The 13,984-nt window shown below is 38.7% G+C and overlaps 1 protein-coding gene across 1 annotated transcript in view; it reads left to right on the forward strand.

Moving 5' to 3' along the window:
• The window catches only part of LOC123623646 (zinc finger protein 197-like), a 21,818-nt gene continuing 7,834 nt past the window's right edge, over positions 1 to 13,984 (forward strand). The window contains 5 exon segments of the mRNA XM_045530971.1: positions 1 to 119; positions 4,081 to 4,543; positions 6,073 to 6,229; positions 6,606 to 6,697; positions 6,971 to 7,097. Coding sequence (XP_045386927.1) covers positions 4,154 to 4,543; positions 6,073 to 6,229; positions 6,606 to 6,697; positions 6,971 to 7,097 — 766 coding nt within the window. The 5' untranslated portion in view covers positions 1 to 119; positions 4,081 to 4,153.

The raw sequence follows: 13,984 nt of genomic DNA on the forward strand, positions 1-13,984 counted from the left end.
GCATCCACGGCTCGGCCATGATTCTGGGCCTGTAGCCTGGTCCAGTTCCTGTGTCATCTCCTAGTGGCCTGGCGCCGAGGCTGCGATACCCAGGGCTGGAGCCGCAGCGGGAGCCCCGGGTGAGAGGGGTGGGCTCGGGGGCGGGGTGGGCGTGCGCGGGGGGCGGCCCGGGACGCTTGTTGGTACCGCACACCCCCCTTGGCACTGACCCCGGCACAGCCCCACCGCAGCTCCAGGTTGGGGTTCGACGGCGTGCCCTCGGCTTGGGCACGCAGCTGCGTTAGGGAAGGTACCGAGGACAGCACGTCTGAGTTTGTGTGTGTATCCTGGTGTTTGAGTCTAGTAGGATCTGTTGCCGTTTTGAGAACAGCTGCCTCTGTAGCCAGATGTCTCAGTTCAGGCCTTTCTGCTCTTCCCCAATCTTCTCTGAGACTGATACACAGAAATTTTTTGAGACTTTCCTAGACGAATGTCCCCCAGATTTCTGGGGATGGATTTTTTTCTTAAGGGATGGCCCAGTTATCATCTTTTAATTTTGCAGTGTAATAGTATTTAAAAAGCAAACTTAAACCACCCATACCACTATTACTTTAGAGAATGCATTTCACACTAAGACCATAAACTCAGAATAAATGCTGTCCTTTGCACAAAAAAAAAGGCATTGCCAACGTCTCAGTGACAATGACAATGACAATGGTATAGTTATTGCTTTTCTCTTTTTGCAGCTTGCCAGATTAAAACTTTATGATGGACTAGTGTTTGGAAACAATTGTTTTGGTTTCATAACTCTCAGGTAGAATTATTTTGGACTTTTGGAATTAAAATCCTTGAGTTCAGAATTTGCTTCCACATCTTAACTGAGTGGCCTTGAATGAATCACTTAGCTCCTCAGAGCCTTCCTTCCTTCCCTTTCTTTTAATTAATTAATTAATTAATTGATTACAGGGTCTTGCTCTGTTACCTAGACTGGAGTGCAGCGTCCTAATCATAGCTCACTGCAGCCTCAAACTCCTGAGCTCAAGGGGTCCCCCTGCTTCAGCCTCCTGAGTAGCTAGGACTGCAGGTGTGTGCCAGCATGCCTGGCTAATTCTTTTATTATTTTGTAGATACAGGGTTTCACTATGTTGCCCAGGCTGGTCTCCAATTCCTGGCCTCAAGCAGTTTCCCTCCTTGACCTCCTAAAGTGCTGGGATTATAGATGTGAGACACCATACTAGGCCCTTTTGCTCTTTTTAATTTCTGCCTCGAAACCTTTTGTGAGAAGCAAGCAAAATGTATATTTAAAGATTTGTTATTTTTATCTGCAAAGTAACTGTAAATAGAGTTCTGATAGTTTACTATAGAAAGTTATTTAAAATCCTTTTAAAAAATTCTTTTCAATCACCCCTGGATCCATTATCAAGAACTGCCAAGTTTTTCTCAATTGTCTTATCCCTACTGCTACTTCCTTTAGAACTTAATTATTTGTTTATACTACTGCAAAAGCCTCACTGGCCTTCCTGATATCCAGTGCTCCCGCCACCATCATTTCTCCTTTGTAGAGTCGTGACCCCAATTAAGACTCCCTTCATGCATAAAGTGGGAAAGGCCTTTCTAGTTATGGCACAAAACCCAGAAGCCATAAAAGAAAACATTAATTCCATGGCAAAAACCACTATAAACAAAGTCACATGACGTGACAAAAGTCACAGAGACACTGGACAAACTGAGAAAAATTTGCAGCTCCCATTGTAAACAAGGGACTCCTCTTCCTATGATAAAAAGTGTGTACAAACTAACAAGACCCAACACCCCATTAGAAACATGAACAACATATATAAATAGTTAATTGAAAAAATACATAAATGACTCAGTATACTCATTCACTCAAAATGCCAGTTAAAAATTTGGCAGAGATCCCAAACTTTGACAGCTGTATTGGTGAGAGAGTGAGAAAATAGACACTCCCATACAGCTCTTGCTGATGGTTGTGTAAATTGTAAGTTGGTACAATCCTAATGAGAGCTCATTGGCAGTGTCAAAATTATAAATGCACATGCCTTTTGATCCCGCAATTCTGCTTTAAGGAACTTTTCTTATATATGCCTACACACATGCAAATTTATGGATGCCCAAAGTTATTCATGATAATATTGTTGGTAATAAGAAAAGATTGAAAACTGCCCAAACATCCTATCAGTGCTGGAGTGAATAAGTTATGATACATCCATACAGTAATACCATGCATCCATAAAAACAGGGAGAGGGGCTATGTACTGACAGGAGAGGTCTCTAAGATACATTATTAACTGAGAAAAGGAAGATACAGCACATTATTCATGGTTCTAGCATTTGTGAAAAAAAAGGAATACAAAACATGCACACACTTGTATAGTGTATACATATATAGCTGGAAAGGTATATAAAAAAACTAATAGGGAGAGGGAAACTTTATACAGTATGCATTTTATAATTTTAAATTTTGAATCAAGTAAATATATTATCTATTTTTAAAAATAACCACGGAAAATGTAAGGTAAAACCTCTTTAATGGTTGCTTATTACTTATAGGACATGATCACTTCCTTGTTCTGCTTCTCAAGAGCCTTTAGAATTTGACTTCTGTTTACCTCTCCCTGCTCTACTCCTACAATCTTGCCTCCAGAGTTTACTTTCCTTCTCTGGTTTGCAAAATGCATTTCTAACAGAGCTATTTGTGCTGTCACTCCCTCACTTTTCAAAACGTATTTTCTTTCTTCTGGAATGGCTTTCCTGATATTCTAATGGTCTTTTTAAAGCCCAACCCAAAGTTACCTTTCATGAATCCTTTCTGTGCTTTTATGTTCTCCTGTTAGTTGGACTTACACATTATATTGAAGTTATGTTTATATTTCTGCTTCCCCTTCTTGGTTATCAGCAAGCTCTTTAAGGGTCTGTGTGTCACATAAAAATTAATGAGGATGCTTTCATATGTCATTGATGGTGATATAACTTTATAATCTTAAAATTTAAAAATATTTGTACCCTTTGGCCCAACAATTTTTCTTCTAGGAATTTATCCTGAAGAAGGAAGCAGAGAAGTAACCAAAAATTTGTTAGCAAGGGTAGTCATTGTGGCTGTATTTATAATAGGGGAAAATTAGAAATAATCTAAATATCTAGCAACAGGGAACTACTTAAGTATGAATGGAACTCATACAGCTCTTAAAAATAATGAAGAATATTTATTATCTTGTTCACAACATAATATGCGAGAAAAGAAAGTTATAGAGCAATACAGTTGCATCCAATCTGTGACCCAAATTGGTACATAGAAAAAGGACTCGAAGGACATGGTCCAAAATAATAGACGTGATTATTTTCTGGTTTTATGTATGTTTTCCAGTTTTGCAAATTTTTTGTTTTATAATCAGAAAAAATGTTATTTCTAAAGAACAGATGAGTTCTAGAGAACAAGCCTAAGTTCTATATAATAAAAACTTACTCAAATTTATCCAAATATTTTAATTAACAGAATGAACAATTTTCAGAGAATTGAAAGTACACCAAAGATACACAGAACTTATATCAGCTTTTCTCTTTTAATTGAGGAGGTATTAGGATTTTATCTCATATGTACCAGGATTAAGACCATGATTACATATTGACTCTGCTGAACATAGGAAACAGTGCTAATTACAGAAGGATAATAACATTTCAACTCATATACCAGGCACTGTTCAAAAACTTGAAATGTATATAGACATCAGGTTCTCACAACAACCCCATGAGGTAGGAACTAGTGAGGTAACTTGTTCAAGGTTATACAGGAGCAGCTAGGGTAGGATGCCCATTGTTAGAGTGGTAAAGACTTTATTGTAGTTAGATCCTGTGAATAAAGACCAAAGGAATTTCTTGTGTTTGGTTTCAGCAGTGGTCTGGGTTATATGAGTCTGTGTCACCAGAACCTTAGGCAGGGGGCTTCTCTCAGAGGAAGCACTCTTTGGAACCTAGAACCTTGCATTCGCAGAGTTTCTCTTTGTTACTGGGAGTTATCTGGGGCTGGAAAGCTCGGTTATTTCTCTTTGTTAACTTTAACAATTATTTCTTGAGGCCTTGTAGATGGTATTCTCCAAACTCTCAAGAAGAAGTCAAGAATTAAGGAAACCTGGAGAGGAACCTTTCTTAAAAGACAATGACAAGAGAAAATTGGGCCCACAGCGCTCTGAGGCAAGAGGGTCTTGTGAAAGGAAAGGATGATACCTGGAAATGGGGAACCAGCTTCCAAGGGAGCAGCTCCTCTGTTTGGGAGACCTCCCACCTGCACTTTAGACAGTTACGTTACCATGAGACATCTGGACCTCAGGAGGCTCTGAGTCGGCTCCGGGAGCTCTGTCGCCGGTGGCTGAGGCCAGAAGCACGCACCAAGGCGCAGATCCTGGAGCTGCTGGTGCTGGAGCAGTTTCTGAGCATCCTGCCTGGGGAGATTCGGACCTGGGTGCAGCTCCATCGCCCTGGGAGTGGCGAGGAGGCTGTGGCCTTGGTAGAGGAGCTGCAGAAAGACCTCGATGGACCAGCACTAAAAGTAAGAAAGGTGGGGAGGGGTGGGGAGTGTTGGGATAGAGGGAAGGAAATAATTGAGGCTGGGCTGTAGGATGATCCTGTTATTTTCAGTAATAATTAATAGCACACTAGTAACCCTAATACTAATTCAAGCAGGTTCATGAGCTATTCAGAATATCTCTGCAGATTATTGGATTTATGATTGAAGTCTTTGAGCCCAACTCAGAATCAGCACAAAAGCATTGACTTCATTTTATCCCTTAGGTGATTCTTGCTAATGCTGAGTTTGGTTCAAGAATCTGAAGAAGATAATGTTTATAAGCGTTTCCCTAACCAGAAACATATATATTGTTTCTGTAAGTCTGTTTGGAATGGTGATGTAAGTCTGGAGAATAAAAGGCAGAAGCATAACAAGAATAAAGCTTTCCTGTGCAGGCGGCTCATGCCTGTAATCCTAGCACTCTGGGTGGCCGAGGCGGGAGGATTGCTTGAGGTCAGGTATTTGAGACCACCTCAGAAAGTGCAAGACCCCATCTATACCAAAAAAAAAAAAAAATAGAAAAATTAGCCAGGTGTGGCGATGCGCACCTGTAGTCCCAGCTACTGGGGAGGCTGAAGCAGGAGGTTCACTCGAGCCCAGGAGTTTGAAGTTGTGATGAGCTGTGATGACACCACTGCACTCTACCTGGGGCAACAAAGTGAGACTCTGTCTCAAAAAAACAAAAAAAAAAGAATAAAGCTTTTCAACTCTGGCAAGACCTCCTTTGTGTGCCCTTACTGGACATTCTGCAAGTCAAAGGATTAGTTTGCAATAATTGTTTCTGAGAAGATTTACATCCTTAGCCATTAGATTGGGATCTTAATATAGCCGCTTGTATGTATGATTTTTTTTCTGTAAATCTATAGACTGATACAAACATTGCTTTGTAAGAAATGTGAATCATAACTCACACTTAGGAGTGGCATCGAGGATGGGCTTTGTTTGTTTTTCACAATAAAAATGAAGAATTTTAGAGCCATATATTTCATTACAAATTACTAATCTATTCGTTTCATTTGAAAGATGAGAAAACTGAGGCAGACATCTAGGTAGCCACAAAGCCAAGTGTCTGGGTGCCTACTCTAGTATTACTTGTATTGGAGCAGGAAGGGATAAGTAAAGGGGTAAATTAGTAGGAGGTAATAAGTAGAAGAGATGTGATGTAACCCAAGTCTGATCTAAAACTAGGTCTGAAGCTAAAATACATGCTCTTAATTACTGCTTGTTACTTCCCATTCCTTCCTTAATTCACACCCAGGTCTGGCTTCTGTTCCCACCGTTCTGTACAGTCTCCTATGGGAGAGGTCACCAGTGCCATGAGTGGGGCTAGAGGGCACCTCCATTGTTCTCAGTGCAAAGCTTTACTGCTGTTTTGATGCTCCATACTTGAGGTGGGTCTCTGTGATCACACAGTTCTGGATTGTGGGCAGAAGGAAGTCCATGGTGGTTAGGTGAGTCCATTTTCTGGAGGTACAAGAGGAGCCAGCTTATTTTGTTTTGCTTGTCTCCAGGTTCCAGTCCTTGTCAAGGATCAGGACATTTTCCAGAAGGAGATGAGCACTCCAGGAACAACACCTCCTACACCCATTGGCCGCCACATAGCAGCTGAAATTTGCCCAAATCCTCTTACTGACCACGTGGTGTTCAACTTTCAGGATCCTCAGCATGGTACTTACTCAGTGGCCTTGGCTTTGAACTTTTCCAGAACTTTTTCTGTATCTCATTCCCCTACACCCAGGGAGCTGCTTCCTATATAGAAATCCCTTACAGTGCCAGTTTATTTTTGCTGTTCCTGCTGTTCTCTCTCTTGTCCTTTCCTGGATCCCTCTGACCCTGTATCCATTCTTATTGCTACTCTTTGTATTATTCCAGCTCTGCATGTGGGGGTCATTCAGAAATAGTATGTAGATCATTTTATAACCATCATTGCCGAGGCCTGCGTGTTCTGGATCTTTCTGAATTCCTGATTTGTAGGAGATGTTAGACTTGAGATGGTCAGCAAGAATAGCAGTAATCTCACGTACACCTTTTTCCCCTTCCTCAGATTCTTCTGTCCCTGAAGCTTCTGCCCTTTCCCAGGAAGAGAACCCAAGAAATCAATTGATGGCACTTATGCTCCTAACAGCCCAGCCCCAGGTAAGGTTTGCATCCTCTTTCCTTCCTATCTGTGCTGCCTAATTGTGGCTGAAGTGTCTTCTCTCATCCTGGTGCTTGGGTGTCCAGACCCCATCTCTAAATCAAGGTCCATGCTATTGGAAGACACACTTTGCCTGTGGTTTCCTTATGTCTCCCTGACGGCCATTGTGAACCTCATGGCCTCCCAACGTATCCCTTCCCTAGAAGTGAAAGGAAACTTTCAGTGTAGGAGCTCCGGGGCATTGGTGATCTCAAACACATCTGTTATTTCAGGAGTTGGTGATGTTTGAGGAGGTATCAGTATGCTTCACTTCAGAGGAATGGGCCTGTCTGGGCCCAATTCAGAGGGCCTTGTACTGGGATGTGATGCTGGAGAATTATGGAAATGTGACCTCCCTAGGTAAGGACCCTTCTTCCTATAATTCTTACCTTTATTTCATCAGCCTTTATTTGTTTTCTGATTATGAAAGTAATATATTCTTATTTTGGACAAAACAGAATATTAGAAAGAAGGAAATAACTTCCTTAACCCCAGTATTTGCTGACAACTACTATCAACATTTTCATATATTACTTTTCTGATTTTTGTATGTGTTTGGGTTCTTTTCACTTTGTTCAAATATGTGTTTGTGTGTATATACAGGTTTATAGCTTGCCTTCCTCGTGTTCCCCTTATTCTCATATAATACACTCTGCAATTATTATCTAGATTGACTATATGATTTATATCATAATTCAGCTAGGCATTTGCTTATTTTGGATAATTGCTGTAATAATCTTCTATCCCTGTGCCTAAGGCCTTTTTAAATTTATTATTTTTAAAAAATACAATTACTAGGCTAAGTGTTTGAATTGCATTAAGGCTCTTGCTTCATATGGCCAAATTACTTTTCACAGTGATCCCTGTCCTGTGTATTCTTATCAATGATGTATAAAAACACTCCTTTTGCTCAGCCCTCATTTGTACTGAGTAATCTCATTCTTTTAAATTGTTGCTAATCTAATTTTTAGAAAGGTAAATCTATTCTAAAGTAGATTTCTTTGATTATAAAATAAGAATATTTAAAAAGTTTTTGTTAGCCATTTGTGCTTCCAACAAACATTAAATACCTATGATGTGGTGCATCTATGGAAATGATGTGAATCTGTCCTTAAATAGCTTGTCATGGATTGGGGGATGATCAAAGAAAGAATAAATACGCAAGGCAAAGTAAAATAATTGGTATAAGAGTGGCATAAGCCTGGTGTAATGGAAATGCAGAGGACAATGTAACCAGTTCCATTCCTGGGGATTAGGAAAGGCCATCAAGGAGGTAGTGTTTGTGCTGCTGGAATGTGAAGGAAAGAGTAGGATTTTGTTTAGAGAAATCGACATTAAAAACTCAGAAAATCAGCCACATGACCTAATTTTGACTGAAATACAGATTTATAGTATCCATTTAAATGGCTACATAGTATTCCATTGTCTGTGTATCAGGCTTTCCGTTAATAGCTTTATGATTCTGTATGTTTCTATTCAGGGACATTACATACCACTTTTCCATTTTTTTTCTGTACTGCCTTTGTGTGTTTTAGGCATGTTTTAAAATCACCTAGATCTTGCATATTTCTGGTAACATTTATTCTTTGGAATTGGAGTTTTCTGATATTTTCTAATTGACTGTTGTTTGCATATATGAAAATACTTATTTTTTTGATATGTTAATTTTGCACCCAGAAACCTTATTATTTTATTGCCTATAGTAATTTATACTACATATTTTTGCACTTTTGAGATTATAACCTTTAGTATCTCAGCAGTGGCAATGGTGGGTCAAGCAGTCTAGATTTTATGCTTTGATACATATTACCAAACTGCTTCTACCAATGAGGTACCAATTAAACTCCCACAAAAAGAGTACAAGAGTGCCCATTTCCCCTGTATGTGCTTTAATTAAATCTTTGCTACGTAGTTGAAGAATACTGTCTTTTTTTTTCCCATTTTTTTTGATTATCAATGTGGTTGAAATCTCACTGGAGTCATTTTACTCCTATTCTTATCCTTCCTGTGTATGTTTTATATATTAGAACTGCTTACCCTGTGTAAAGTATTGCATATGTTTTTCTCATTTGTTTGCCTTTCAGTGTTATTTTTAGAAAATCTTTTATGTAGTAAAAGTTGACAGTATTTTTCTTTATGGTCTTGATGATCTTTTTCCCCATAAAATTATTTTTTTAAAAACCCACCTATCAGGCATGGTGGTTCTTCCCTATAATCCCAGCATTTTGGGAGGTTGAGGCAGGAGGATCACTGAGGCCAGGAGCTCGAGACCAGCCTGGGCAACATAGTGAGACCTTGTTTTTACAAAAAATAAAAAAATTAGCCAGGGATGATGGCGCATACCTGTAGTCCCAGCTACTTGGGGAGGCTGAGCCAGGAGGATCACTTAAGCCTGGAGTTGGAGCTGTGATCATGCCACTGCACTCCAGCTTGGGTAATAGAGTAAGACCCTGTCTCATGAAAAAACAAAAACTCAACTGTATTTTCTTAAGACACTTTTATTGTTTCATTTTTTTAATTTTTTTAATTAATTAATTAATTTATTTTTGAGACAGAGTCTCACTCTGTTGCCCTGAGTCAAGTGCTGTGGCGTCAACCCAGCTCACAGCAACTTCAAACTCCTGGGCTCAAGCAATCCTCCTACCTCTGCCTCCCAAGTAGCTGAGACTACAGGCGCACACTATGACGCCCTGCTAATTTTTCTGTTTTTAGTGGAGATGGGCTCTCCCTCTTGCTCAGGCTGGTCTCGAACTCCTGACCTCAAGGGATCCTCCTGCCTCGGCCTCCCAGAGTGCTAGGATTACAGGTGTGAGCCACTGTGCCTGGCCTCATTTTTTATATTTAAGCTTTAATCCATCTTGATATTTATCTTGATATACAGAATGATATGGGATCTTTTTTTTTTTTTAATCCAGGTGGCTTTCAGTAGTTCCAATACTATTTGCTCTTTTCTAAGAATTTTAAAATAGGTTTCATGATCAGTTGGCTAATTTTATGAAAAAGCACTTACCATGGATTCATACCTCATGCTGTACACTAAAATAAATTCCAAATGGGTCTAAGAGTTCAACCAAAAACAAAAAAAACAATAATAATAAAATGGAATTGCTTGATTATTCTAGCTCTTTGAGGATGGAGAAGTTTGAACCAACTTTAAGAAATAAAATATACTCTAATTCCATTGTTATTGGGGCTTTGGGTAAGCAGGTGCCCAGTTTTATGTCCATTGATCTAGTAATTCTGATTCAAGGAGAATACCATAAGGAAATGGTTCAAAAAGAGGAAAAATAAGTAATATGTCTAAAGATAGTCCCAGGTAACTATAAGGGTTAAAAGTTAGGCACAAAAAATTCCCCAAGATAAAGTACAAGGTGGACTATGGTGTTTTGATGTGGTGGTATATTATGATGCTATCAGATATTATGACAACTCTGTGTACTCAATTTCTGTGCATTGATAAGCTTTGGTAGAAAAGCAGACTCCCAGATAGCTTGCACACACTGCTCTAATATGTAAAAGATTTGTATATTTTTTTTTATTTATTTATTTTTTTTTTTGAGACAGAGTGTCACTTTGTTGCCCGGGCTAGAGTGAGTGCCGTGGCGTCAGCCTCGCTCACAGCAACCTCAAACTCCTGGGCTTAAGCGATCCTACTGCCTCAGCCTCCCGAGTAGCTGGGACTACAGGCATGTGCCACCATGCCCGGCTAATTTTTTCTATATATATTTTTAGTTGTCCAGATAGTTTATTTCTATTTTTAGTAGAGACGGGGTCTCGCTCAGGCTGGTCTCGAACTCCTGACCTCGAGCGATCCACCCGCCTCGGCCTCCCAGAGGGCTAGGATTACAGGCGTGAGCCACCGCGCCCGGCCGATTTGTATATTTTTATTTAAGAGATTGGACTAGAATTTGAAGGAAAGTATTCAAGAAATACTACATATTTCCCATGTCAGGTTTAGCGCCTGCCTTAAAGTACATTGCAGTTGGAGAGAGAGCCATTTACACTGAAAATTATAATACAGTTTGGCAAATGCTACCTATAATAATATTAATAAAAGTATGCACAAAGTGATGTGGGAGCCCATAGAAGCCCAGGGTGGTGGAAGGATTAGGAGAGTGGGAGGAGGAGGTAGATGGTTCAGGGAAAGAGTTATAACGGTTTTACCAAAATATAATTCACATACCATAACATTCACAATTTAAAGTGTACAATTCAGTGGTTTTATATTCACAGAGTTGTGCAACCATCACCACGACCAATTTTAGAACATGTTCATCACTCATGAAAGAAACCTTGAACCCTTCAGCAGTTCACCTTCATTTCACCCAAATCCTTCCTCCAACCTAGACGTAGGTAACTGCTAATCTTTCTGTCTCTATAGATTTGTGGATTCTGGATATTTCATATAAATGGAATCACACAATATGTGGTCTTTTGTGACTGGTTTCTTTTACTTATCATAGTGTTTTTAAAATTCATCCATATTGTAGCAGGTATCAGTATTTCATTCCTTATTATTGCTGAATAATATTCCATCAAATGGATATATTTATATTTTGTTCCATTCATCAATTGATGGGCATTTAGGTCACTTCCACATTTGGGCTATCATGAATAATGCTACTATGAACATTTGTTTATAATTTTTTGTGTGGGTATATGTTTTCATTTTTCTTGGATATATACTTAGGAGTGGAATTGCAGGGTCATATGGTAACTCTGTGTTTAATTGTTTGAGGAACTGACAGACTGTTTTCCAAAGTGGCTTCACCATTTTACACTCCTTACCAGCAGCATATAAGGGTTCTGATTTCTCCACATCCTAACATTTATTATTATCTGTCTTTGATTATAGCTGTCCTCATGGGTATGAAATGATATTTTATTGTTTTTGACTTGCATATCCCATTTGGCTAATGATGTTGGGCAACTTTTTATGTTCTTATGGGCTATTTGTATGTCTTTGGAGAAATTTGTCTATTCAGATTCTTTGCCTGTATTTTAATTGGGTTATTTATCTTTTTATTACTGAGTTGTAGTGGTTCTTTATTCTAGATACTAGTCCCTCAACAGATTTATGACTTCCAAATATTTTCTTCCATTGTGTGGGTTGTCTTTTCACATTCTCAATGGTATCCTTTGAGGACACAAGCCATTAATTTTGATTGATTCCAGTTTATTTTTTCTTTTGTTGCTGTGCCTTTGGTGTCTTACCTAAGAAACCATTGCTAATCCAAGGTCATGAAGATTTATGTCTATGTTTTCTTCTAAGTGTTAGCTCTTACATTTAATAGGTCTTTGATCCATTTTGAGTTAGTTTTTGTATATGATATGAAGTTAGGATCCAACTTTATTCTTTTGCATGTGGGCTATACAGTTATCCCAGTGCCATTTATTGAAAAAACTGTGCTTTCCCCATTGGGTTGTTTTGGCACCCTTTTGAAACCCAATTGATCATACATGTGAAGGTTTATTTCTGGACTCTCAATTCTAGTCCTTTGATCTATATGTTTATCCTTATGTCAGTACCACCCTGTCTTGTTACTATAGCTTCACAGTACATTTTGAAATCAGGAAGTGTTAGTCTTCCAACTGTATTCTTTTCCAAGATTGTTTTAGCTATTCTAGGTCTCTTGAGTTTCCATATCAATTTTAGTATCTGCTGCTCAGTTTCTGTGAAGAAGCCAGCTGGGATTTTGATAAGGATTGCGATGAATCTGTAAATCAATTTGGGGAGTATTACCACTTAACAATATTAATTCTTCTAATCTATGAACATGAGGTTTCTGTCCATTTGTTTAGGTCTTTTATTTCTTTTAACAATGTTTTACGGTTTTCTAAATTTTACATTTCTTGAGACTAATTTCCTTTGTGGATTATTTAATGTTTAGTGTATAAACATACCACTGAGATACATATGTATATATATTTTTATATATATTTATATTTATTCCCACCCTTCCCCACAAAGAGTTGAGGTCTTGCTATGTTTCCTGGGCTGGCCTCGATCTCCTGGGCTTAAGCAATCCTCTCCCCTCAGCCTCCCAAGTAGCTGGAACTTCAGGTGCATGCCACCAGACCATGTTGATTTTTAGTGGATTCCTTAGGATTTTCTGCATACTAGATCTTGTCATCTACAAGTACAGCTTTACTTCTTCCTTTCCAATCTGGGTGCTTTTTATTTCTTTCTCTTGCTTACTTGCTCTGGCTCGAACTGCTGGTACATATTACTAGAAGTGTCAAGAGCAGACAGCTTTTTCTTGTTCTTCTTCTTAGAGGGAACACGTTCAGTCTTTCACCATTAAATATGAGTTTTTTATAAATGTCCTTTATCAGGTTTAGAAAATTCTCTTCTGTTCCTACTTTGTTGAGTATTTTTATCGTGATGGAGTATTGCATTTTGCTAAGTGCTTTTTCTGCATCTATTGTGATGATCAATGTGGTTTTTGTTATTCATTCTGTTGATATGTTATCTTACATTAATTGTTTTCCCAATGTTATACGAACATTGCTTTCCTCTGCTAAATCTCACTTCGTCATGGCTTATAATTCTTTTTATGTGTTGCTGGATTCAGTTAGTGTTTTGTTGAGGATTTTTACATCTGTATTCATAATATATACTGGTTTGTGGTTTTCTTTTTTTGTGATGGTTTTGTTTGGTTTTGCTATCAGGGTAATACTGGCCTTGTAGGGTGAGTTGGGAAATGTTTCCACTCAGTTTATTGGAAAAATTTGTGAAGAAATGGTATTCATTTAATGTTTGGTAGACTTCACCAGTGAAGCAATCTGGGCTTGGGTTTTTTTTGTGTGGGTAATTTTCTTAAATTACTGATTCAATTTCTTTACTTGTTAGGTCTATAGGTCTATTCAGATTTTCTATTTCTTCCTGAGTCAGTTTTAGAAGTTTGAAGCTTTCAAGGAATTTGCCCATTTCATCTGTGTTGTCTAATTTATTGGCAAGAGTCATTCATAGTAGTTCCTTTAATCCTTTTTATTTCTTTAGGATCAGTGATAATGTCCAGAGGTAGTGACTTTAGAGCTTAGGTTTTAAGGGTGTAGGTACAGGGTATGTAGTGAGTTGGGAAGAGAAAGAGCGATTCAGGAAGAGAAAAGGACATGGGCAGTGATAGAGAAGCAAGAGAAAACATGATATGATTGGGAAGCTGCATGTAGTTCACCATGGCTGGATTCTAGGGGCACAAGCAATACTGGCAAGAGTTGATATCAGAAAAACAGGCAGATGATGC

Source organism: Lemur catta, chromosome 18 (assembly GCF_020740605.2).
Source record: "Lemur catta isolate mLemCat1 chromosome 18, mLemCat1.pri, whole genome shotgun sequence".
Taxonomy (NCBI): Eukaryota; Metazoa; Chordata; class Mammalia; order Primates; family Lemuridae; genus Lemur; species Lemur catta.